Here is a 27,779-nt window from a genome sequence, read left to right on the forward strand (position 1 = left end):
GCTCCCCGCAGCGGGCGGGCGCGGTATATTTAGCATCGCGTCGCTTTATTCCTCCCCCAAAGTTTCGCCCACTTATTTATTTATTTGCCGGCGAGCGCCGCGCTGCCGCAGAGCGGCAAGAGCCGCTCCGCGCCGTGCCGAGCGCTGGAAGCGGCTCGGTATTGCAGCAGGTAGAGCTGAGCGCTAGGACCTCGGAGAATCCTTCCAGCAGCAATCAGGACTACCTTAAACCCAGCCCAATGCCTCTTCCTGCGCCACTCTGCGTGCTGGATGGAGATCCACAGTCAAGAGCTGCAGCTCAGTGCTGGAGTACAACATTTCACAGGGAGCCCTGCAGAAGCAACACCTGTTTCGAGCCAGCCAAGAAAGACACAAGCACTTGTATGTTGCTGCTTTGCTTGTGGATCGTCAATAATCCTAAACCAGTGGACATCTGCTGAGCCTCCTGAGAATTCTGGATAATAGATTTGGACGTCAAAAGTTTTTTTTTCCTTTTTTCTTTTTTCCTTTTTTTTTTTTTTTTGGATTTATCTCAGCCAACAACGTGAGATTTCCCCCCTCCCCCTTTGCAGGATTCATGCTGATGTATGCAGTCTGTTATAGAGTAAAAACAGCGCATGCCTTTCTGGAATCAGAATCCATAAATCCTGACGTAGCCTGTGCATCTTAAAAAAAAAAATCCCTATAACGCCTAGGTATTTAAGTTGCTATGATCATTCTTATCTTAAACCAAATGGAGAAACTACGGATTTTTTTCTTTATTACAGTTGGATGGGCTGAAGACCGTATTGCTTGCTAAGAGCTGGGGATATATGCATTTATATAGATATACACATCTATATGTTTATAAATATGTCAGTGTGTGAGTATAAAGTGGTGGTTTCTTAGACTAACTGGTTTGACCTTGAACCTGTACCAGTCAAAACAGAATATTACTTTTATTTATGCATTTAATGGATTGAAGAAAGAACATTTTCTCTGTAACTGCGCTAGGGAGGGGAGAGGAGTGGAATATACCTAATCTTATATCTCCTGGGTTTGGCACCATCATTATTGTTTATTCTCATTCTCTAAAAGCAGAATCTTCTGATGGCTCCCTTAGGTGAAGTTGGGAACTATTTCGGTGTGCAGGATGCAGTACCCTTTGGGAATGTGCCCGTTTTGCCGGTGGATAGTCCGGTTTTGTTAAGTGACCACCTGGGTCAGTCTGAGGCAGGTGGGCTACCCAGGGGGCCTGCAGTCACGGACTTGGACCATTTAAAGGGGATCCTCAGGCGGAGACAGCTATACTGCAGGACTGGATTTCATTTAGAAATCTTCCCCAATGGTACTATCCAGGGAACCAGGCAAGACCACAGCAGATTTGGTAGGTATTATCCTTAACCCTTTAGTGGTCATGTGATGAAATAATGGGGCAGAACTGCGGGCGGGGGACGGTGGGGGGTTCGAGGCGGGCGGGAAGGGGGGTTTGTGCTGATGGCTGATCCGCTGAGGGGAAAAATGAGTGTGTCCGGGGGTGCAGATGTACACGAGCGGCACCACCGCGGCGGAGCAGGAGCCCTCGCCGAAGTCGACGGGTGTTTAGTAGCGGTGTTTGTGTAGCCTCAAGTTCTGCTTAAGAGCAGACGCGTACTGGGAGGTGGTGGTGGTGGAATTTTTGCTCGGGACGTTTCTGCTGAATGATTTGATTTCGCGAGTTTAAAGGGTTTTTAATCATTAACCACGACAATTTAAAATTCACCGAGTTTCCTGGAGGGAGTGGCTCTCGTCCTATACGCAAATTGACGAGGGCTTTTCTTTCGTTTTCTCTGCCGATTACCTGCCCTAGTAACTGCCCGAACTGCACACCCAGTCTGGTTCGCTGCTCGGCGAGGATTCACCGGCAGCGCCAGCCGACCCGCAGCGGTGCTCGCCGCCCGCCGGAGCCCGCACCCGCAGCTGTGCGGCGTTGCCGGTGGCCGGCGCCCCGGGAAGGAGGGAGCGCAGGTGGGGTCCGGAACCCGCCGGGAATCCTGCGCCAAAATCTGCCTTTCCATAGCTGTGTGGCGTGTCAGGCTGGCAGCGAATTTGAAATAGCATTCCATGGATTTCCTTTCCAGGGACGCTGTTTGTGACTCAGCAGCGAGGGCTGAAGGGGCTGATGGCCCCGGCCGCTCCGGAGAGCCTGTGCATGCACACGCACACATCCACACATGCACATGCATATGCACACGCGAGTCCGGTGGGCCTGGAGCTTCCCTGCTGCCAAGGAGTCTGTTAAAGGCTTGGCAGATTGAATGCATGAAAGTAACTAAAACAGCCTTGATGAGCTGATTCTTTGTTGTTTTTTTTTTTTTTCTTAAGGAAGGGTGAGGAAAATACACCAGGTTAGCTCACCACGCTCCCAGCTGTTGGAAGGAGTTAACTTGTGAGTGAACTAACCTGACAGCACTTAAATTCGGTCGTAAAAACAAAGTCCTGTGGTGATTTTTTTCTCTCTTTGTATTTTAATGCCAGATGTTGAACGATATCTAAGCTGTATTTTATTGCTTTGTGAGGCTGTTTAGATAATGCTGGTGTTGTAGGAGATGATCTCCAAAGGGCTCAGAAGGGAAGGGGAGGGGGGGGGCGGGGGAAGAGAGGACTGAGGTTCTCGCATGGTCGCAGGTTCATCTTCCATCCCCCGCCATCCGCTGCTCCCTGACACTCTCATGCTGCTTACGGGCTCTACCTCCCTCCCACGCCGCCCACCCGCCCGGGATCCACGGGGGTGGGTGCAGGGCGAGTGGGAGCGTCGCGGCTCTCCCTGGGGGGCAACATCCAAGCTTGCTGGCGAGAAAAAGTGCGGAAAGTGTTTCAGGCAGCCGCGGAGTGAGGGGAATGGGGGGGCTTTTGCAGCTAGGCGTTTTCCTTGGCACATGCAGACGCCGTGCGTGGCTGCTGAGCTACGGCTGCAGGTTCCCCTAGCCCGCTGCGGTGCGGGCACAGAGCGGCAGGCGCGGCGCTGCGCGGAGCTGGCGAGGGAGGCGCGGTGCGGGGCCGCAGCAGGTGTAGGGCGCTGCGCACCGGCAGCCGGGGCGGTGCGGGGCTGGCTGCCCGCGGGGCCCCGCCGCCCCCAGAGGAGGGCCGCCAGCTGCTCCCCTTCGCAAGGCGGCGGTGACCACATTACTCGCGGCGTCTATTTTTAAAAATGGCTATCCAGCCGCAGTTGTAGGAAGCTGACAATTCCAAGGGGCAGCTCTTCCATCCCTTGCAGCGCCTTGGCTTTAAATAGATTGATTTCTTTTTTTTTTTTTTTTTCCTTGTCGGTTTGATCTCCCTCTCCCCCCGGAGGACTCGCCCCAATGATAACTCTTCTCCCATGGAGTGCGCCGGTGATGCCCCAGCTCGTTCCAGGGTCGGGCAGAGCGGGCACGGTGAACCCATGGGATGTGTTGGGGCTCTCGGCTTCTCTGGGGGAGGGAAGACGATCTCGGTGCTTTTCTATCGGTGCCCTGAGATTGTTGCTGTGTTTGCGGGGAGGTCACCGAATAGCAGATGCTATTTGGGTTTTGGTGATTGTAAAGTCTTGTGATGATCCTGGGGAGCTCTGCATCCCATCTCAGGAGCTGCCCGAGGGAGAAGGGGTTTACATGGTCTCCTCCGAGCGTGTGCAGGGAAACCTGCGCGCGCGTGTGTGTGAATGTGGGGGTACGCGTCAGAAGGAAGTTTTCCTTCAGGAATAAGGAGGACAAAGAGAAAACATCGGGGGCTGCGCGTAAACTCCTCTCTGGGCTCTGCCCTGTGGGAATCCCCCTCCCCGCACAAACACACACACACGCACACACCTCTGGAGAGACATCAGATAAGAGTAATTCTTTTGTGATGCTATGTTGGATGTGTGCCTATTGCATACAGTAAACCGAGCCATATTGTGTGTCTATACTCGCCCGGTTCTGGGAGCCCTGGCATTTCGCAATTCCTGCAGCAAGATGTCCATCTCTAAAAGAAAAGCTCCCCGGGAGAGCCCGGCTCGGTCCCCCCCGTAATGCGATCTCAGGTGATCAAAGTCTTATCTCACCTGGGTCACAAAAGAAATTTTTTTTGATGCAGTCTCCTTTAGTCTAGGGCACTGGCTAGACACTAGAGTCATTGTAAATTCAGGAACTCTGTAACAGCGGAGAGGCGTGCCTCTGTGCGTCAGCACAAGTACTGCATGCACAGCATTAAAAAAATAGGAGCATGCAGGAAAAGGAAAAAAAAAAAAGCTTGTCAGCAGGTGACCTCCGCTCCCCGGGACCTGCTGCTACAAGGAACCGCTGCGTTCATCATCTGCGAGAGCCGCGCAGCCGCCCGCCCTCCCGCTTTCCCGGCCCGCCCTGCCTGCTCTGGCGCTGGGCTGGCGGGGCGGGTTCAGGGCCGGGAGAGCGCGGGGGCGGCTACGGACGGGGGGTCCCTGCGGCTGCCCGCCTCTTCTGCTGCTGTATGCGGCGGGGCGGGCCTGGCCCCCACCCCGGTCTGCTGGCTCTCCCCAGAGACAGCACGGGCGGGAGGAAGGCGATGCGTGCGGGGAGGGCTCTGGCCCCCGGGACTGGGAATTGTGGGCCAGGTTTTAGGGGGAGGGAAGGGCGCCGAGCGGCCTCGACAGTCTCCCCCGCTACTGAGCGTTGCAAGGGGAGGGGATGAGGGGGAGCGGGCAAGGGTGCTATAAGAGCATGAAACTGAAGCAGGGCCCTGCTGCCTGGGGGGGCTGTGTCTGTCTGCGCTCCCGTCTTTTAATTGGCATCATGTGGGGGAGCGGACGGAGCGGTGACAGCTGCGACAGGCGGGACGCATCCCGGCAGAGCGCTCAGCCCCGCGCCTCTCCTCGCAGCCCCGCGCCGCAGCCTCGGCGGGCGGCCGGGAGCAAGGGAGGGGGGCGCCGGAGGCGGAGGGGAGCCGGGGAAGTTCCTTCCCTCACTCCGTCACCGGACTGTCCTCCCGCCGGCTTCTTAGCCACGAAGGGCTCCGCTTCCCTCGCCCCACTGCCCTTCCCGAGGTGGGCGATCGTTGGACGCACAGCAGCTCGGGGAGAGCAGGGTCTGGGCAGTCCTTCACCCTCCCCTGCCCTTCGCTTCCTTTGGAAGCCCTACAAAGAACTGGCTGGCAGAGATACTTGTTTACCGTCTTCGTCATCGTCTTCAGTGCGTTAGAGTTCTAAGGGGAAGCTAAACTACTTCAACCCATCAATACAAAGAAAGCCTATATGTAGCCAAAGACAAAAATGTGCAAAGGGCAAAGTGGCAACAACAAAAAGACCGTGTAGTTGCAGGGGTATCCATCGCTTAAAAGCCAAAGGAAATTTTTCTGTAGGCCTGTTCTTCACTAGAGCTAAGCTAGATGAAAGTTAAAATTTCACATTTGTGAACAATTCACTCCCTCTCACTTGTGACCCTGACAGGAGAGCATGACCAGCCTTTATGTCAGGCTGGTGTCCTGCTGCCATTCAGCATGGTCAAAGTTGGATCATGTAGAAGAAGGTGCATGAAGGGCATAAAGGGAATAAACTTTCTTCCTAAGCTTCTTGTGAAGGAATGGGTCTTTACACTGAAGTGGTGCTTCAGTGTCTGGTGAAGAGAAATTTGGTACCCCATGTACTGAGACAGTTATTTCCTCACAGCTTCCCTTCCCCATTTTTAGCTATAAATAGGGCCCTAGCTTTTAAAGTTTGTAGATGTCCTGATTTCCATTTGATCCAGCCTCATTTTGGAGAGGATTATCTATTTTAATATCTGGTTCAGGTCTTAAGTACTATATTATAGAAACTATACAGTGAAAATATTCACAGAACTGTAGGGGCAAATCATGAAATCCTTAAACTGACAAGACTTCTGTAAGACTGTATGCTTAGCCCCAGATAATCTCTTGAAGGACTTCATATGGCACATAAAATTTGCTGTGAATAGGCTTTTGAATATTTCAAATGAAGAAGTCTCTATTCTGACCTCAAATATGCTCTTAGCCAAGTACCTTAAATTCATCTTCTGCACTTGCAATAGGACGTGACAGTGCTTTTTTATTCTTTTTATGCACTAAGCAGTGTGCAATATTTGAAATGAGGACAACAATTAAACACTACGTTTAGACTGTTGTGAAAGATGCCAGACTCACTAACTTAGTTATAGTACTGTATAATACACACTTGATGTAAGATTTAACCTCAGTTAAAATTGCTTGGTAACATGTATCAAGTAACATGGTATTTTGGTAAAGGCTTTATAGAAAAAGCCTTAGTAACAAATCTGGAAGTTTTGCTTGTCCAGATATAATGGGAATGTTTAAATTGTTTCAATGGTTCGATTGTATCTGAGATACTACATATACCAGATAAACAGCATGCTGCCACTTTATATTGCTTAAAAGAATCCACAATTACTAAATATTTCCCCCAAGTATTTTTTATTTGTGCATATGTAGAGAATGGTTTAAGATGCCCAGACCTTAAAACAGGGTTATCAAAACAGTACGACTATGGTGTTTGTAGTACTGAATAATATATAAGGTAATGATCAATAGTCCCTTACAGGGAATACTTTTCATCTTTACATTAGCCGGGCTATAAATTTTCCCTATTGGCTTCAACTTGTGCCATGTTAGATTTATGTGATTCATGCCTGTTATTGATTAGTGCTCAACTATTTTGTGGGAGATGCCAAATTAATTGTTAAAAAAATCCATGAAAGTGCTTTTTTATTGGCCACCTGAGGCTCAACACATACTATACTGTTATTTTATTATTTCATGTATATATAGTTTCTAATGAGCTTTAAAAATAGTTATATGATGTGCTTAGGCATGAAAATTCACAGAATATATTGAAAATGCTACTCTGTGCTTTATTTTGTGACTCAGAAAGTAATACTGCAGCGTGCTTCTGAGTGCTGCTGGATAACTCCTGTGAGATCATTACTGTCTAAAATGAGTACTCCCAAATAGAAAGCAATTTCCATTTTTTAGACAAGAATTCTAGGTTTATGCAAGGTTTGGCTGGTAGCATCCTCATTGAAGAGGAAAGCAATTTGCAGGGAAGGCTGCCAGAAAATCCCCAAGCCCCTAGAACCAGATGAGCCAATACTTAATACAGATACTTGCTGTGCTGTTCACGTGGATGCTGAATCTGGGAGCTTTGCGTAAGCAGTGCTTCTTGGCAAAATATTATTTCTATGTGCACAAATGTCTGTGTAAGCTTGCTGTTTTGTGCATGGGAGGGGTTAATCATGTATACATTATTACTTAGGTTAAGCATATTTTATTTTTTGAATTTGAGATTAATAAATAACATATCAGGGAGAATGGTTACTATCTAAACAGAAATTCATGAAAGTGGAATATACTAAGGACTGTCATTTCTCAAGCCTCTGGAAGATCATACTGTGAGTAAATCTTTCCCTGTATTCCTGATTCATTGATGTCTGGAAGTAGATCTTTAGGTTCCATGTGTAACATTGTTTTATCTCACAATTCTGATTAAATCGTATTTTTTCAGAATTTATTTTGCAAGACAAATTTCATAAGTTCCTCGCTTCTGCTAATTTGGGCACTCTAAAAACTTTTTTTTTCTCTGAATGTGCTATCTGTTGTGCAAATCAGAGCGTAACTGAGCTTGTGTTTGGAAAGGATGAGAAAGATTTAGAGTAATCTTTTCATTTAATATGTTAATGCTGTCTGCAATTCATCATTCTAACAGGCACTCAAAGGACGTTAATTGTTGTATATTCATTTTTTCCTCATCTTCCTCTAAACAATACAGAAAATGGGAAAACAGCCTTAAAAATAGCTGCTTGACATTCAGGGATCAGTTACATCTGAAAAAAAAATCTTTCAATGGAAACAATATATACATTGTTTGTTTTTTTCCCCTGCATTTTATAGGTATACTGGAATTTATCAGTATAGCAGTGGGCTTGGTCAGCATCCGAGGAGTCGACAGTGGACTTTACCTTGGAATGAATGAGAAAGGGGAACTGTACGGCTCGGTAAGTTCCCACTAGCCTTGGGCAGTTATGATCCTTTTATTCTCTGGGGGAAAGGCTAGCTTCTACAACCTCCTGTTGCATTAGGTATATATACTGTATGAGCACTTTTTCTGCTCCAAATGTCTTGCAATCTAATTTGAAACTAGACCCTGTGGGTGACATAATGAATATGGGAGAGGGAAAAGGTGACAAAATTGGGAAAGAGTAATAACGCAGATGAATGGCAATTCAGACACAAGCAATAAAGACTGCTGGCCAGAGCTGGGCATTGAAGACTAAAGGTTGTACTGTAAGATTTGTGAATGTGTCCTTTCAGTAGAGACTTAAACTGAGACAAAGTGGCTTCCTTTTGTGCGTAGGCAGAGAGCTTTCTAGGAATTGACAAAATAAGGTAGAGCGTGAGAGAAAGGGCGGCATATGTGGATGAGAAAATGAGAAACAGAAGTGTGACAAAAGTTATAAAAAGTATGGGAATGAGGGCAAGAGGCTTGGTGGTCTTGTCCTGAATGTTCTGCTGGTGCTCCCTAAGGGATGGCAGCAGGAGTGAGTAATGGCTATGAGGGAGGAGTAAAACTTGGTATTTCAGATGTGGGAGTTTGCCAGCCTACCTGCAGCTGATGGGTGACTGTTCTCAGCAGCATGGGCTGTCTTCCAGCAGAGGAGAGAGAGTGTGTGTGTGTGTGTGTGTGTGCGCGCGCGCACGCGCGTATGATGTGACCCTTACCTGGGAATGCTTGAGTCTTCTGATGTATGCTGGAGTTCACACCCTGGCTAGATTGTGGGCAAGGGGCATCTGAAATGGATCAGGTAACTCCCCAAAACAGTAGAAGGCAATCTCTTCTAGCAGTAAAATATCAACCTCCAAAGTTTACAAGGGCTAGTGGGGAGTTGTCTTTGAGGAAGAGGATGGAAGGATTGAAGGGTAAGCAAATGTCTAAAGCAAAGTGAAGCTATGCATTCACAGAGGGTCATTAGAAGCAGAGGAGAAGGTGACAACGGTCGACTGATGGAGTAAACGTTGCAGAGAAATACTCAAAAAGAAGTTAAAGTGATAGAGAATGGCTTTGGGTGTAGCTGAAGATAACTGTGCCACAGGGAGCAGCACTAACTGGGAAAAGGTGGGGACCTCAATGAGAGTGGGAGAAAACATGAGATTTTGGTGGTGAGTGGGCAGGTGGAACAGAAGGAGTAAGAGGGAAATTCAGCTTCCATAAATGTGATCCATGGAGGAGTATAAGGAAGTGAGACCAGGAAAGTCCAGCAGAAGTGTTTTTATAAGGGTTTCCAAGTTCACTGATCTCTTTCTAGTAAAGTTTTGTGTGAGTGAGGGGAAGGGAACTATCTTCTGAGCAAAGAGCAGGCTAGGGGAGGAAGCCAGAAAATACAGATAATAGTGTATGTGGGAGACAGAAAAAGAGGTAGTAGAATGAGGGGCAAGACTGGGATGGAGGATGTGTGGACATGGGAGAGGGGTAGCTATAGAGTTGGTGAGAGCCAGTGAATGCGAAAGGCCAAAGAAAAGTGATTTAGCGTAAATGGCAATATGGAGGAGGTAAATTTTGGATGGATGGAGAGGGAGTGAGAAAGGGAATGGATGCAATGACAGAAAGTTGCCTTTGAGGAATAAGTTGTCATAAGTCACAATAGTTGTGCAGTTGATGAGTGTGATAAAGAACTAGCAAAGTCATGAGTACTTTTATGGTTGTTAGGCAGCAAAAAGGCAGAACAACAACAGTAATATGAATCAGTAATGTTGATAATCATCAGTAAGAGTAATCATTTAAACTTATAAACATAGTGAATCAGTTACTCTGCATTTCAGATATTCTGAGAAAGAAAATGTGCTTATTGATAGAGCTCAAACGCATAGACTTGGGAAAGCAAATGTTACATCACTTTTCTGTGTAATTTATATTTTGTATTTGCAATATGTTCGACTGTCAGAGTGAATTACTCAAAACATTCTTTGCTGAAGAAATATGCACAAGAAATTCTTTGTATATTATTAAGTTCACTGCATTTATGAAATAGTTGTTCTATGAACAGCAGTTCTAAAGGAGCTTGCTTTCCTAGGGGTTTGTGTCTCACAGGACAACATCTGGGTCTCCCTGACCTTCTGTCCCTGCAATAGCACAAATTCCTCAGCCTTTTGTGTTTCTTGTATGGAGAAAGAGACAGTATTAGCTGTCCATGCTCACCAGATTGTCAGTTTGCAGGGATTGCATAGTTTACCACTCCCAAGTGGGACGTGCAAATGATTTCTCTTCTTTACCATGCCTCTGACTAGTTGCAAAACTGATAGGAACTTAATTTTCTTGAAGACCTTTGCCTCCTGATTGAAACTCATTGAAAAGCCAAGGAAGGAGAGACAGGCAGGCAGATGGATGTGGAATATAATTGGATAACCTCTTTTCCCTAAGAAAGGACACTAAAAATATGAAGCCGTTCATAATGGAGAACTGGCAATCTATGAGGCCAGAATGCAAAGTTCAGGTTAAAATTTGATGGATGATACGGCCTGTTGTCAGCCTCCAGAGATGGGACATACTAAAGAGTGATGGTAATTGAATTACATTACTTCCAATGAAATATAACCTCTAATGGCTACTCAATGTGATGATGCTTTAAAGAGTTGTCAACACTAGCAATCCTAGTGCCTATATTTCAGCAACTGTCAGCTCTCTTAGAAACACTGAGATAAGCAGACCTCAGAGCAAATTTTTGTGTAGAAGTGGCTGGACGTTTTTAAGTGACAACATTTTGGTTTTGGCCAAAAAGTCCACTTAATTGAAAGTTAAGTTCTCTGAGGGAATAAATGTTGCAGCATGAACAAGATCAAGGCACAATCCAGCATGTAATTATCTCTCTGGTGAAGCAGAAGACTAGTTTAAGCAAGAGTAGGTTTGAGACTGATATATGATAGACTACAAAAAACTTAATTCAGTTTTTCACCTGCATTAAGCAGAGCAGTCACTTGAGTTGAACTGTTCTGTAGCACCAGTAAGTTGTCTTTGTGCTGCTGTGCTGGGAACTGGATCCCTCTGTCTTGGTTTCTTTTCAAAGGGCCATGAATAGCACCAGCTTTGTCATGGAGTGACATGTCCACTTAGGACACTGTGAATGTGTTTCCTAAGGTGGGAAAACTGTTTCCTAAGGTGGGAAAACTGTTTCCCACACACAACTGAATAGTAGCCCAAGAAATACTTGGTACTGCTCTACATCAACTTTGTGGATCTAAATAGGTGCTTAGACCCACCACTTGAGAAGAATTCAGTACTTGACACTATCGGAACAGGTGCCCTTTGTCCATGACACTGTCATATTCATATTCAAATTACTGCATGAAAAGTATATTAGGTGTGAATCAAATCAGTGACCTAAAAGATTTCTATCCTTCAATGTTTGTGTTTGAAACATTTGTCACAGGAAGATTTTTCCCAGTGTATTTGTGGTACCACTGGAGATGGGACATATGGCAAAGCAGCGCAACCAGGGTTGGTGATCACTGACAGTTTTCATGAAAGACAACAGTAAAGGCAGTTTCAGTGTATCTTGATCAAAACATGTTGGTCTTGGCCTTCTCAAAGTTCTGCTTTTCTTCTAGATTAGCTACCTGACAAACTCTTCCCAAGTTCCCACAGTTAGTGGGCAGTTCTGACTGCACTTTCTGGTCAGAAGGGCACAGTGACTCTTGTGCTGCTCTTAGGCAGATATGTGTAACATAGTATGGCTGTTCTCAAGTTCTTCCTCAAGCCATGGATTTAGCCAGGGAAAGCTAGAGATATATGCATGTGGTACTGCAGAGGAGCCGGTGGTAGCTACACAGCAATGACTTGGAGGCTGGTTAGTGACAGCAGCTTTCCGTTTTGTCTGTCCCTGCTCTCCTTTTACCTTGTCTTTCCCTTGCAGCCTGCAGCTATGACTCATCATGTTTTACAACAGCTACTGTGCTTGTCACTGGAAAAGAGGAAAAATATAAACTACAGACAGGACCCTAAGGGTGTTAAGAGAAGATTCAAAGACTGTTTCCTTCCCAAGTGCCAAACAGCTTTTTCCAACCCCTCTGACAAGAACATTTGCAAATGTGTTTTAGCTGTGTCCCTGAGGGCCATGCCATGCAGTGAGGGAGGTCTCTCTGATCAGTCTCAAGACCTTCACGCTTTCTTGGGCGTTGTGATGCTGCCTTTGGGAATATTAAAAGGTGGCACCCATGTGGCAGGCGGTGATGTGTACCCATACCATGGGATGCCCGTCGTTCCCACTGCAGGCTGTCCTCTGAGGCAGTCCTGTACTGTCTCAAGCACAGCAAGACCATGGAACACCCTCGCCTCAGCTGCTCTGGTTGTCCTGGGAGCTTCAGCAGTAGAGAGCTGTGCTATGTCCCACTGCTACCATCCCTGGCCCCCCCCGATCTCCCAAGGACATGGACCTTCCCCACTCCTCTTCTCAGACTAGATATAAGGAAAAAAATTTTTACTATGAAGGTGGTGAGACACTGAAACAGGTTGCCATGACACACTGTGGATGCCCTATCACTAGAAACATTCAAAGTCAGATTGGGTGGGGCTTTGAGGAACCTGATGTTGTTGAAGATGTCCTTGCTCATTGCAAGGGGGTTGGACTAAATGAGCTTTAAAGGTTCCTTTCAACCCAAACCATTCTATGATTCTGTGGAATGCTGGTGCCCTCATTGCTCTTTGTGACCCTGGCAGGTCACAATAGACAGCTCAGGTTGGATGGTCAGGAGGAATACTGGTAGTTGGAAGTCCTGGAGCAGCTACCAGGGAGCTGTGCAGAGGGAAGGAATAAAGCAGGAGTGGAGATGGTGGACTTCTGGGGAAGAGGGAAAGGGCCTGAAGTGCATAGAAGGAGAGGTCAGGGGAGAGTAAAAAGAGAAGTTTCATGTGGCCACAGAGCAGCTGGTACAGGGCTGAAGAGCCCAGACTGGGAACCAGAGAGGGAACTCCACACCTCTGGGTTTGACTTACAGGGTGTGTGCTGCAAGGTGATATTTAAGAACGCTTTTAACAGGGTAATAAATTGCTGACCTTCAAAAAATTATCTGTAAGCTTGTTTTGGGACACTAAACTTGCCTTTTGCTCCTAAAACACTAGGGAGAGGGTGGAGGAGGGTAGCGAGAGAGAGAATTGTCCTTGAAGAAACATGTTTTCCCAGCAAGTGTGTAGGGAGGTGACGATATGCTTCTTTGTTGTCCCAGCAGGGCTGCACCTGCAGTGCTTTATGCTTTTGTTTGGGTCCCCACAGTCCTGCAAGGGCTACGCAGCTACAAAGATAGATGAACAGAATTTTTTTTTGACAAAAAAAGGGACAATTTGTCATAGTTTACTGAAAATTGCTTGATGTAGACATGGATTTGTTTGGCTGCATTCTAAAAATATCTTTTATGTTCCCATGCAAATAAAGGAAGGGAATTGTTCAGCCCTTCAAATGGTAGGTCAAGGTGCACGGAAACAACTTCAAGAAAAAAACAGGTTGAAAGTGCATGTTGGGAACAGCTTGGGCCAAGTGTATGATCACTACAGGCATCTAAATAAATAAATAAATGACCCTGCAGTGTCATCACACTTTCCTTTTAGTGTTAAACACCTCTGATCTAAAGCTTTTCCATACACTTCACAGAGATCTTTTTTTTTTTAATGTTTAATAATAATCTGGATTATCTGTTCATCAGTGTTCATCACAAGTACTGTGGCTGAGTGGAGCCTGGAAACAGTACAGTTACAGTGCATAATTTTTGGAAGGAGAATTGAATGCCATTTCCTTGAGCGAAGGCACAGACTTCTAGGCTGAGAGTGGTCAAATCCCAGAGGGGTAATGGCTGCAGCACCAGGTTTAAAGCCTTTCTGCTTGTGCTATTATTATTATTACAATAATAAAGTGCCTTTAGTAAATGGTATAAATGGTGGAGAGACAGAAGGCAGTTGTTATGGGAGCTGACTTGCAAGGAGTGGTCAGGTTTTCCTCACAAGCAGCATTGCTCAGGAAAAGCTGGCACTCTCATGGTCAAAAACCTGTTGGTGTGTTTTAGCAACAACAGTTACCCGTGTTTTCCTGGGTAAATCTGCTTTAAGCAGGAGACTGCAAGAAGCAGGCCTGTAGCTAATTTGATGGGCAAACTCTGAGATCTGAAGAGGCCCAGTTCAAAAAGGTGATTATGGCTCTGAATGTAAAGGAAACTTGAAACTTTGTCAGAAATGCAAAAATCCTGTGGAAATGCTATCCCAGCAAGGGTGAAACTGCAAGCAAGGATTTGGAGACTAAAAGGCTGTGAGTGCTTGGCAGAGTGTCTGTGAGGAATGGGAGAAGGGCAGGTTGCAGAAAAGCATGTGTCTTAGAGGTGTAGAAGCATGGGGATAAAAATGGAAATTCCTGCAATAAAGCTTATTTGGGTCCTGAAACGTATACTATGATATAAAGCAAAAACGTTTTAAGCTATTAAATGAAAAGAAACAGGAGTCTTTGCCAACATGGTATACCCAGATGGAACTGTAAATGGAATACAATCTGAATGTGGATGCTAAGTGGACTAGTCCTATTTCTGATACACTCCTTGGGGTGGTAACATGGGTCTGGGGAATTTCCTGTCACGGGATGAACAAAGGGAGCAGGGGCAGCCAACACCTCAGCTAAAAGAAGCAGCTACTTTCCCTTCAACCATCCATCCACTCCCTTTTCCTGGCACAAGGGTTTCTTTGCTGCCTGGGGAGTTGAAGCAGGAGAGTGGAAAACAAATCTGGCCAAGCAGAAGGCCTTCAGCCACAGTGGTTCCCTCCCAAGTCACTGGAAGGTGTAGCACAAAGGTGGGATCAAGCCCTGGTGAGGGAGTGTTTGCTTCTCTCCAAGGCAATGCAGGTGTTTTCTGTCCTCAAGTGTGTGTGTATGTACCTCTGGCTGCATGGTTTGGCTGAAGGGCTGTCAGTCTGGCTTGGGTTGTGCTCGGGGCATAGGAATGTGCTGCTAAATGAAACAGCAAAGGAGGACCTGGATGTACATGCAAAATGAGTTTACTGAAGCAGGATAAATAGTTTCAGGCAAGCCTAGTATTTTATTTTCGGTAGGAATTTCTTTTTCTAGAAATGGGAAATTGTGCTTATCTGCAGGGTTGTGTTAGGTATGACCTACAGAAAAGAGCATTTGTTACAGTGGATAAAATTAGTGTTAATAGAAGACTTGTACGATAGATGGTGAAAACTCTGAAGAGAAGACAGAAATGGGGAGTGCTGAAAGGTGTTAGACTGGAGTGAAGCTATTAGTGGAGTTTTTATGGATTGGTCCTTGGATTCATTGTATTCCCTGTTTTTATTAAGAACATTAAACATCTCGCCATAAAAAGGTAGTGATGTGTTATTGAAATTTTTGCTAAGCTGGGAAATATTTCCAGCACAGGAGGCAACCTCACGGAAGGGCCTTGATGACTTAAAGTGCCTGTGAGGCTCAGGGAGAGCTCAATCAGTGCCACTGCATACAGCACTGTGAGGATGCAGTCTAAATGCACAATGCAGGTGGTCACTTGTGTTAAAGAAGATGAATTGAAACCAAAACAGGTGCAGAAAGGGCTTACTGGGTTGATCAGGGGAATGAAAAGGCTATCAAATGATAGAGTCTAAAGATTTTGACTTAGCCTGCAGAATGAAAACTGAGAGGGTATGCTCTTGCTCTCTGTAAATGTGTTGAGGTTTAACACCAGGGAGGAAAAAAAAAAGTCCTTGAGATAGAGTACAAGAATTGATTGGTTTGAATGGGTCACAAGAAAGCTTAGGTTGGATAATGGTCAAGTTTCAGGTTGTGAGGAAGCGAGATTTTGAGCTGGCCAGAGGGAATTTTGCAGGCAGCTGGGAAATGAAGCACTGTACAGCAGGAAACAGTTCTGTTATTGTGGACATTTCCTTTGTGGAGGGCATAAGTCTGAGAAAAGCCCTGAAACTTGAGCTACCTCATCTACTGCACCTTTGCAGACAGTGTCTTTTGGAATTTGGATGGGCAGCTTTCCTGGAAACTAAGTGTTGTTAAATGATGTTCTCCACAGGTACTAGCACTGGGGATGAAAGCAGAAACTGCAACCCATTCAGCAAGGTATGAAGGACTCAGTAGAAAAGGAAGGTTGTTTGAGATGTGGGTACTGGTTTAGGAAGAATTGATAGTTCAATTAATAAACCTGACACAGCGAGAAAGCTCTGCGAGAAACTGTTATGGTGCTTTTTAAACTATGGCTTAAGTACTTTTTAAATCAGAATTTCACAGGCTATAACACCTGTCACCAAAGAGGGACACCTACTAATAGTGTCTATGAGATAGATACTACACTTTTCCTCAGATCTTTGATATTCCTCAGAGGACTTCATTTCAGATGCTTACTAGGTCTGAAGATAATTTTGTATGAGAGAAAACCTTCAGTGACCTCATTACCTTGGTCTGTAATTCACTGCTGATCTTGGATTCTCACTACATGCCTGGGACAGGAAAGTATTAGAGTATCTTCTACATAAATTATGTATTATATATGTGTGTGTGCGTGTCTAGACATATATAAAAAGCTAAGCTTTGTTAAGCAAGATCCAGCTCAAACGTTAGTTTGATGATTTGCTTTCCTCTAACTAAAGATGTCTGGAATTTTATGTTCTTATGAAAATGGGAGATTAGAGATGCTGCTTGAGGAGGCAGCCAATGTGATCTAATACCTTGCAGAAACCCCCTTCTAGAAAGGGCAGTTCTGGTTTCCTCCTTCTATTGTGTACTTCTTTTTTCTTGCTCCAACACTTGTCTGACGTGTCAGGAGGTTATTGTAGGGATCTAAAGCCACAGAAAAAAACTTGGGTGTTGTTTTTTTGTGTGTGTGTTTTTTGTTGTTGTTTTGTTTGTTTGTTTGTTTGTTTTTGTAGGGTTGCTTCTCTTCTGGTTTAGCTTCCTGAAACTCGCTTGCTGCCTGTTTGGGCAAGCACCAGTGCTCAGTGAGGGAATCCAGTGCAATGTGGAATGGGAGATGGGTTGAGCACTGTGCTTCTGAAAGCAGGTAGTTGTTGAAGTGGCATAACTGAATCACAAACCCAAATCCTACCCATCAAGCAAGAGAGAGACATCTTCAGATTTTTTTCTTTGCAGTTGTGTAGCTCCCAGTCACCACAGCTCTGAACATTTCTGGAGCTAGCTGTGTTAACTATCCAGAGCTGTGAAAAGGTTCAGTGTCTTTGGCTGATGTGAGAATACCGTGTTGAAGTGACCTGCTAAAAGAGCATCAGCAGCGGTGACACACTGAGATGTGCTTGGGGATTATTCACTGCATCAGATAAAGATCTGATGTGCTCTGTTTCTGATTCAGGATCCAGGGAGATGTGAACGTGGCACTCTCTCCCACTTTGCCATTCATCATTTTCAAAGACAGAGTAGACAAAGTCTGCCCTGCAGGGACTTCATTAGGGATTTTGTCTAAGTTGAGATTTGCTTTGGGGTTTAAATGTGCTCTGGATGATTTGGTGATGGACAGTAATGCAATTCATTTGTGTTGCATTCAAAAAGCTTAAGAAATAAAGCCTATTACAGTGCAAATCCATATTTCCCCCTTTTATAAAGCCCTTTTGTTTCCTTTTCATTCCTTTTATAAAGGCAGACCTCTGCCACTACTTTTGATTTGAAGATAAGATTTTATATCTGTGTACCACAGACTGCTGCTGAGGTAAAACTTGTCTTCAGGTGTGGATGCTGCATACTTTTGAGGTCTGGCCTAGGCCATACATCTTTAATCTGCTAAACTTTGCTCTTCAAATTTAACACAATTATAGAGGCAACTGTGACTCAGGAGAAATTTTGACTTGATTCTATTATGGTTGAAATACCATTGACCTCAGTGGAATCAGGATTGAACCTGCTCCTGTAAACCCACCAATTAATTTTATGGTTGCATCAGCAGATCCCAATCAAGATAAGAACCCTATTGTATTCATCATTTTAAAAATGTAAATCTAGACAAGGTTCCTGCCTGTGAGAGTCTACAATCTAGAGACAGTCTTTTAACTTGTATACTCTTCCATAGCCAGGGGGATTTTGGCCTGCTGATTCCTTTGTTAGGACAACATCTCCTGTATAGTCAGACTCAGAATAGGAAAATTTTTGGGGAAGACTTCAGGAAAATCTTTTGAGTTATTTTGGAATATAAAAATGTTGTAAAGTTTAAACAAAAAATCAAGTTCTTTTTTTCCTTATACTCTAAAAACCTGAATTCTTTGGAAAGTCCTTATGTTGCAGGTACCTGGGACTTGAAGACCAATAGCCTGGTCTTTAAGCTCTTCAGTCACCTGTTCTGTTCAAGCTGGTATTATATATATATATATATATCTTGTTTTTTTCAGACAGAATGACAACTTCTTTCATCAAAGCTGAAATTAACTGCATGACTGAAGTCTGACCCATTGAAAGACAGGTCCACTGGTGTGCATGTGTATGTGAGAAGTAGGGGTCTCACAGATGAGCAGAGCCACCTGACTTCCAGCATTTCCCAAAGGCAGGGCATAGCAACACCAAAGATGTGGGAGTTTTCTGAGAAATATTAAGGAAATACTTTTTGTTCTACTCAGAAAGTGAAATACTAAAAATTGCTTATCTAAATCCATGACTTCATGGAGGAATTGCCCCTGGGAAAGGGAATGGGGGAAGTGTCTGAAGAGTCATCTCTGGAGAGATCGTTTATGAGAAGTGTTTGCCAGTGGAGGAGCACTGCTGTCTGAAAGGGGAAATGTGACATCTTTTCTTCAGCAGCAGCTCTTTGAAATGCTGGCCTTCCTGTACAAAAAAAGGTGGGAAATTAAAAGGCCACATTTTTAAACAACTTAAACTGAATATGCTATTGAGTCCTGCCAGGTAAAGATTTTAGAGTGCCAACTCTTTGCTGCAGTGCCCACCAAAGCATTGTAGCTTTTAAAATCTCTCTGGCAAGTTTGTTGGTTTCCAAGACTCCAGTGGATGTGTGGCATTTAATTTTGGTGGGCTGGATCTTCCTGAACTGTGATAGCCTGTGGTGCTGTGTTTGTTTGTCATCCAGAACGACCATGTGGTCAGTACTGTCCTTGTCCTCTGAGCTACTACCTAGCAGGCAGCTTTGCATAAAATTAATAGCAAACTACAGAGACAGGTTTTTGTTCATCGGTCCTTGACCAAATCGTTTTGCTGAAAGAATAAAACATGAAGTAGTTTTATATTGTATATTTATATCACTACGTATGTATAATAATTATTTGATCCCTGTGGCAAAAGTGTTTTATGAGAGGCACTGGGCATTCTGCTGGTTTTATGGTGACACCTTGTAGCTGAGAGATGAAATGCGTCACTTATGATTGATAAATCCAGTTTGGGGGGTACTCACTGCATGTGCAGACTCACGCAGATTAAGTGCCTCTTATCCCCCACTTTACAACGTCTTTCAGCATGTGAGTTTTGCTGCTCCTGCAAGAGGCAGCACGTTCTACTGAAAGAGGGCCATCTTTCCTTTAAGCCTGTGTTCTGTGCTTGGAGAACCACATAATAAAGTAAAAAATACTGACAAAACCCTTTTGTGCTATGTTCCACCTTAGGAAAAGGATGTTTTTTTAAGGAAGCATGTTTTATTTAAAAACCTCCATTCAGTTAAAAGCTTAACTAGTATTCAGGCTGAAGAGTATGTGTGTGTAGCTGTAGGATAGCAGCTCTAGTTTGACATATATGTTGTCTTTTGATAGAAGAGAATTTGTGGAGTGGGGAGCTGGGGTAGGTCAAGTTACAGTCTTCAGTAAATCTGAGCATGCCTGAAATGGTTCTTTTAGTGTCTTAAAATATTTGTTGCCTTTTTATCGTTGCAAGCCTGATCCATGTTCCATTTAAGCTGGCAGGAACTCTTCCCTCCTCTTCTTTAAAAATTGGCTCTGGCCCCTGTATCAGATTGCATACCACCTTGCTTTCTGATTCCTGGAAGGGTTCAGCCAAGCGTTATGAATTAGATGCTTAGATAACATTGATGACTGCAGTTCTTGATTGTGCTGGGGGAACCAAAAATAAAATAGAGGTCAGAAGTGTGACTAGTAAATGGCACAGTGTGTGCCAAATCCTGCTGGCATGGAAGGGAGGGGAACACACCTGCTTGTTTGTTTGTTTGTTTTGTAAGAGTTGACTTTGTCTTGGTCCTGCTCCGCTGTGGTGTGGAGAAGGAAGCTTGTTAGCTTGCAGAGAAATGACACTGTGACAGCTTACCTAGCCCGAGATTTGTCCCAGGAGTTTTGTCATGACATCCAAAAGCATCATGAGCAGACTCTGGTTGTTTAGGTGAAAATGAGTTTTCATCTCATGCACTTGGCTGGACAGATCTAAATCAAGCCTTTATGGACAGGAGCATGGCTGCTGACGGGCAGCCTATGCTGGCAGGTGCAAGCTCAGGCACAGTGGGGTTGCTCGTCCTGTAATGATTTCATGTCCAGGGAGGGCATGCTTAAAGCTTGACAGATGCTGCAAAGGAGACTCTCAAAGGGGTGAATATCAGTAAAACCAAGAGCTGAGCAGCTGGCAGTGGCAAAAATGGATTGAAGCCTATTTGGCATCTCATCCTCCTGGAGCTCACGTCAGAAGAACTCCATAAACAGCCTTGGGATAATGTAATACCTATCCCATTCTCATCCCTCCAGAGAAGGTCCATGATAGTGTGGAGAACAAGGGAGTGGGAGAAGTGGTGCAACAGGGCAAAGGGGTGAAGCAGTGAAATCCCTCCTGCACTGAGTCTCCTGGGATTTTACTGTTGATACTGGAGTCTGCTTGCTTTGTTCAGGAAGCTCTGGCTTTCTGTCGCCTGCATGAGGACATAGAATCACCACAGTGTGCGTATCTGTGTAGGTATTGTGGCTTTTGGCAATCGTGATCCCAAGGGGACCAGGTTCTCTTGGGTCTTGGGATTTTTGTTTTGAAAGGTATTGATCTTTAAGCACTGTCATAACTGCTCCATGGCAGCAGCACAGAACAGTCACACATTTTTATGTTTATTTTGTAAGTGGGGATTTATATATAAAAATAACTTTAACTAAGTGGCTTAGGAGAAGAAAGGAAGATGAATACTACATCTCTGTGAAAGTACAAGGTGACCTCAGGGAGGGAGAACGCAATTGCCTAACTGCGGTCTTGCCAGGACACCTCATCTGATTTCCCTCATCTCATTAGAAGTGCTGTGAAATATGAAATGTGCGTGAGTGGCAACATGGGTGCCTGACTGTTTGTCCTGTCTCTCCTCCGGCCCTGCAGGGTTTCTCTCTGAAAGGTTTGTGGAGAAGTACTGACACGAACACAAAAAACCAGTCAGCTGGTCCTTTTGATAATTTTTTCTTTTTTTTTCCTTTTTTGTTGTTGTTTTCATGTTCTGTCAAATTATCAAACAAAGCATTCTGAAAAAACATTCTGAAAAAAGCTCTGTGACACTCACTAAGTCAGACACTCAGTGCAGAGCTTGCCTCACACTGTGGTCTAATTTGGAAAAGAAAGTGGAGCTGCTTGGACCCTCGTATTTGGCTTCTCATTGTGGCTGGAGTTTGTTCACCCAGCCAGAGACTAACAGGCTGAGCATGGGACTTCAGACAATACCACAGCAAATGCTAAACTAGACCTTTATTTATGACAGCTCTGGATGAGTGTTAATTATTAGCTGAACATAGTATGTTCTAGAGGCTGTTTGCATTACAGCATGGGAAGGGCCAACGGCATGTAAAACGTGTGTGTTGGTAGGCAGAACAGCAGAGCAAACCACTTCAGAAGAGAATAAGGTTTTTTTGTTGTTTCTCTTCACAGTTTTTATTTATACACAGTTTTTGTTAATGCCATGAGGGATTTCCATGAAATTATTTAGGAGATTATATATTCAAACGTGATTTATTAAGACAGAATGGATTAATATGGTGATAACGTGGAGCAGGTGTATAGGAAGTGCTGACTACATCAGATATATTTCTTGTTAATAGTTGTTTGGAGTTCTGGGTTAGATGTTTGTCTCTTATGAATCACTGTAGCAGTTTGCAAAAGGGAAAATGATACGTGGTATAGAACAGAATAGTTTGCTAGGCATGAAAGGTATTTGTTGTGATTTTAGGAATGGTGGTCTGAAGAGGCTTCCTTTTGTCAGATTACAAAATTAATACTAGTTCTAGCTCCATAGGATTATTTAAAAGAAAGAAAGAATATTAAAGTGTTTTGTATAGGACCTTGTACTGTTCTTTCAGCTAATAAGCATCACAAATGTCCTATGTTCTTTAGAGTCCTGAAACCATTCTCTGAGCAGTGTACATGTGTTTTGTGGGTTTTTTCACTTATTTATAATGAACTACTTCACAGGAATAGCTATTTTTAAACAAGCTAGCAAAACTTTCATTGTGATGGCTGTAACTATGTACTTTATTAATTTACAATCTCACTTTTAATTGATCTGCCTGGAAATAGGAAAACATAATTATTTTTGTCCTTTGTTAGATGGTAGAGAATGTAGGAAGGGAAGGGGGTCCTGGGCTTGCTAATACTGACCAGGTATTAGCAGACTTCTGAATTAAATCTGTCTTGGGGGTTTGTCCTTGTGATATATGTGTCTTTGTACAATTCAATTATTTGAACATTCTGAGTTAAAAAAATGAACAGGTGAAGAGTGGAAATATAGTGAAATGAAAATCAATTACTTTGAATTGAATGCTCCATGAACAGTCCTCATAGAAAACACGTGGAATGTGGTGCAACATCTGATTGATATAATTTTGAGGTCACCTCCTTATTTGGCCCTGAACTAAATTACTTGAGCAAGGCAGGCAGCCTCCCCTTTCACAGGAATGCAGGTTACTTTCCATAGCTGTTCCACTTGGGTATGTTTGGTATTTGTGTCAGCTTTCGACAAAGACATCTAGCAGCTCTAAGTATGGTGCAAGGAAATGTTTGCACTAGAAAATTGATAGAGAAGTCAGTCGCTAGAATAAAAGTATGCAAAAATTGCTGTACTCTAGGGCTAAATCCTGCTTTCAACTGTGCATAGAGGGACTTTCTGAAAGTCACAGCCAGAAGTAGAAATGCAAGCCACTTGCGATCAGGGAACACCACATCCTTTCCATACTGGAAGAGTTTGCTTTCGTCAAGACTTTCCCATCCTAAGCTGGTGTGACAAGAAGGTGGTGTTGGCAGGACGGGCCAGCCTCACCCTGTGTTATGCTCATTTCTGGCTTGAATAATGGCATGCATACTTAAAACGTGAGTGTGAGTTAGTAATGCTATGCAGGGTGGTGGTAGTACATGGCTTGGTGGTGGACTTGGTAGTGTTAGGTTAATGGTTGGACTCGACGATCTTAAAGGCGTTTTCCAACCTAAATGACTCTGTGATTCTGCATGCATGACTGTCCTGGTGGGTGTTGATTTCTGTCTCTCTTGGTATTAGATGAGCCATTATTGTAACGACGTTGCAGGGCATGGGAAGAAGGGTATTATGGGATCTTAGCATCCCACAATACTTACAGGATCTGATCCAAACTCACTGACACTGATTTGCTCCAGTGCTTTCTGACTACAACCAGAATTTCTAGGTGTCCTAGAAGGAAAAGGTTTGATGAATTTATAAGCAAATTATTTCACTTCTCTGAAAGGCTGATTGTTAGTGTCCCTACATATCTGATCCTGCATCCTTACTGCTCTGTCAAGTTCATGAAGTATTTGCCTACTGCTTATACAAGAATTTCTACCATTTTTGAAGGACAAAATAGACTTAGCTGTGTTGTAAGTGAATGGAAAGTAAAAACAGGATAGGCTGGTAAAATAAATATTGAATTTGTAAGATTGAAATCCATTTAACTCATCCCAAGTACAGTACAGTGCAAACCCCCTGATTCAAGGTCTGCTAGTTATGTGTGCCACAGCACTGTCATGATCCATCAAACGTGCCAGATAAAGAGAGGCTATTTTAAAATTTCTCCTTCAGGGCATGGGGAAGTACTGTTCTTGCAAAGATAGAAATTTATGATGATGCTAAAAAAAATGCAGATGAAGTGAATAATTAATGAATTCAAGATAGGACTGAAATATCTTCCTAAAATGATGCTATTTTTAGTAGGGAGTGCTTCTGCAGTGCTTGTCATGTGATCCTACTGCCTTCTGAGAGCAGGAAAACAATTTGAATTGGTTTCTTTTTCCCCATGGACCTATATAGGCCCAGCATATAATACCCCTTAGCATCTGCTTCTGTCGTAAAGCAAAAAAAGTGATTTTAAACCTCATGCAAAATAAAACACTAATGAAACCTATACTTACAGATAATCTTTATTGCAGCTGAATATTTTTCATAATAGTTTGTACTTTTGAGGCTATACCAGGGGAATACTGCAATGGGTGTAACTTGCAGCTGCTGCTGGTCCAGTAGTACTCATTGCAGCTGCGTTTTCAAGCTGGCAAAGGACATAGAGACAATTATCAACTTGAGGTTGCAGGATCTGGCCCATAGATAAGGGTTTAATGTGACAGATTTGCGCTTCTTTTGCCTATAACCACTACAGAGTGTTGCTGTCTTTGAGCTACTTTGAACATTAAAAATGACACAGTCAGAAATCCCTCTAAAATAAGTTGTTAAATCCACACAGGGTTACAGTCGCTGCCACAGTGAATTCTCAAGTGTTTAACATGTGAAACCTGTTCCTGTCAGGGATTTCTCCTTACTGAGTGGTAATGAGGTACCCATTACCTCATTCAGTCAGAAATCAGAAGCTGCTCACTTGCTGCCTTTCTTGCCTCCTGGAGTTGCCACATGCTGAATTTAGAAGAAACCTTAAAATCCTAGACCTTTAGGCGCTGAGGAGCACCCTGGCTTTGCAGCTCAGTACCCAGTATGTACAGGTGCAGAGGGGTGCTGGCTTGCTTTCCCCACTCACACGCGGTTTGCTTTCCCCACACGGGATGTTTACTGGGTGGCTCCTGTAAGGTGTGTAAGGCTCCTTGGAACATGCTGGGACCCCAGTCCCCAAGCCTGGTGAGCTGCAGAGCTTTACTCTGGGAGCAGAGTGCTTGCCATGCAAATCAACAGTGAAACATCTGGGACACAGCACTTTGGGAAAGGGTTGTGAGCTGAGTCTCAAGTGGCAGAGGTGGTCCCAAAGCAGCAGCCCCAGGGCAAGCTGCAAGCTTTGGTGATGGTGGACTTTGGGATGCTTCTGGATTAAGTCATGGAAGGTGGCTTCTTGAGGGCACTGGAACTTGAGCGGAAGCTCCTTTATTGTGTTCAGGCGCACATTTATGGCTTAGGTGTCACACATGCTTTGCTGCATCTGGTTTTTGGTCTCTATTTTTCCTTCTCTGTGCATCTATCTAAAAGGACTTTTTAAAAATTTCATGTCTATAAAACACATGCATCGTATGGAGCTTTGTAGAAATAATTAGAAGTTGATCCTCATCTGGAAGCTGGGTTTGGTTGATAAGAGCGTTACAACAGTGAGAACTCTTGTTACAAAAAAATATATTGAAGTATCATTATATTTTTTTGTGCCAGCTGAAAAGACTATTTTCAGGCTTATTTTTCCCAGCTTTCCATCAGCTCTCCCATGCTAGAGCTCACCATCTTTTTTCCAGTGTTCTTGCTCAGTCACTTGTGTGAGTCCTTCCTATATAATAGATCCGATTATCAGGTGGCTGCATTTTAAGCAAACCCCACCTATTTAGAGCAAAAGGTTGTAGAGGGGTACACATAGATTGAATAAGTGGGTTAACTGGAAGGAGTGGAACTCTGTGGCCGGGAGATCTCATGAATGGTTGATGTCTTCTGTGTGCCAAGTCAGTGGGACAGGACACAAGGACAACCCTGGTAAGGCAAGCCTGGAGGACTTTTCCTTGCCTAACTTAATCTCAGCACACAGGGTTTGTGTTCCTGTTCAGATCTCTATTGGGTCATGGTTCCATGATACATATAATAAAACCAATGAAGGATAGTAAATTGTGTCTTTTTAAATTAATGAAATGCATTGAGTTCTCCATGCAATGAAAAGACATAGAGACTTTAAGACCATAAATTTTATTATAGTCCTGCAAACCAGTTCTAGTTTTCTTTACTTATGTCTCTTTGTTTGAATGCCTGCACTCATGATTGAAGCAATTAGTTATACAAGTCCGGTAAGGTCTTGTGATCTGCTTGGGAATGATCAAAACTGAAAATATCTGTTTTCAGCATTGTAGTTGCTGTATTGATTTGGGCAATGACACTTTGGGAGAATCATTTTTACTTTACATAGAGTTATCCACCCCTGTGACTGCCTACTGAAATAGCCAGCAATACAGCTTTACATAGCTAAAACTAGGAGTATTGAAATGTTTAATTTCACCATTTAGCAAGGAGGTACCTATTTCGAGATATGAAAATAGTGATTCCTTAACAAGTAGCTTATTTTAGTGGCTATCTCCTTACTGCTTTTTCTTTTCTTTCCACAGGAAAAATTAACGCAGGAATGTGTATTCAGAGAGCAATTTGAAGAAAACTGGTATAACACATATTCATCAAATCTATATAAACATGTGGACACTGGAAGACGATACTACGTTGCGTTAAATAAAGATGGGACTCCAAGAGAAGGGACTAGGACTAAACGGCATCAAAAATTTACACATTTTTTACCTAGACCAGTGGACCCTGAGAAAGTACCGGAACTATATAAGGATATTTTAAGCCAAAGTTGACAAAGACAATTCCTTCACTTGAGCCCTTAAAAAGTAACCACTATAAAGGTTTCATGCGGTGGGTTCTTATTGATTAGCTGTGTCATCACATCAGCTCCACTGTTGCCAAACTTTGTCGCATGCATAATGTATGATGGAGGCTTGGATGGAACATGCTGATTTTGTTCTGCACTTAAAGGTTTGTCCTCCTGGAGGAGAGCCTATGCCCACTCGCTTGATTTAGTACGAGAGGGAGCGCGAGAGAGTGAGTGCGAGAGAGAGAGAAAGAGAGAGAGAGAGAGAGAAAGAGAGAGAGAAAGGGAGAGCATGAATGGGAGTGAGAGCGCGCGAGAGAGAAGCCAAGGGGAGGAGGAGGAGGCTGAGGAGGAGGCTGAGGAGGAGGAAGGCCTGATGCATGCTGGGGAATAGACACGCTTTTAAATTTTTGATCAGTTGTACTTCGTCATATATCAGCATAGCTGCCATACTTTGATTCATCAGGACTTTTGGCTGGTGGCCTGCTCAAGTGTACGCTGCATTTACAAAGGCATGGAGGGTGCAGTCTTACTTAAACAAGAGACTTTTCAGTTAATCGCTCTCTGGGTCTCAGCCCACTGAGCTTAAAGCAAAGACCTCTTAGTAAAAAAAATAAAAATAAAAAGTTAAATTTATTTATAGAAATTCCAAAGGCAACATTTTATTTATTTTATATATTTATTTATTATATAGAGTTTATTTTTAATGAAATATGTACAGGCCAGATAGGCATTTTGGAAGCTTTAGGCTCTGTAAGCATTAAAATGGCAAAGGCCACTATGAACCTGTGGTAAATTCATGCAAGTAAATATAAAGGTGCATGGATAAAAAAAACAACAACAATAAAAAGGTAATAATAATAATAATAATAAATTCTAGTGACCCTCATGTACTAAAGGCGACAATCTCTTTTGTGCCCATATTATTGTACAATTATGCACACCACTCATGACACTGAGTCCTCACTCTTCTGACTGCTTGTTTCATAGCTTACCCCAGAGGATTAAAGAGAAAACTGGGTCTTCAACCTTTTTTATGTGTCTGTAATATTTCCTCTCTGATAAAATGACCTCTTACATCACTGTAAATTTC

The 27,779-nt window shown here is 43.8% G+C and overlaps 1 protein-coding gene across 1 annotated transcript; it reads left to right on the plus strand.

Annotated features, from left to right (window-relative positions):
* The first annotated feature begins 108 nt into the window (after positions 1–108).
* Positions 109–27,714, plus strand: FGF9 (fibroblast growth factor 9). Its single transcript, XM_050333185.1, has 4 exons — positions 109–381; positions 1,103–1,366; positions 7,870–7,973; positions 26,427–27,714. Exons 1-4 carry the CDS (start codon positions 240–242, stop codon positions 26,670–26,672), a joined length of 756 nt encoding a protein of 251 aa, XP_050189142.1. The 5' UTR covers positions 109–239; the 3' UTR covers positions 26,673–27,714.
* The last annotated feature ends 65 nt before the right edge of the window (positions 27,715–27,779 follow it).

Source organism: Myiozetetes cayanensis, unplaced genomic scaffold (assembly GCF_022539395.1).
Source record: "Myiozetetes cayanensis isolate MyiCay16 unplaced genomic scaffold, myiCay2020 scf5-8, whole genome shotgun sequence".
NCBI lineage: Eukaryota > Metazoa > Chordata > Aves > Passeriformes > Tyrannidae > Myiozetetes > Myiozetetes cayanensis.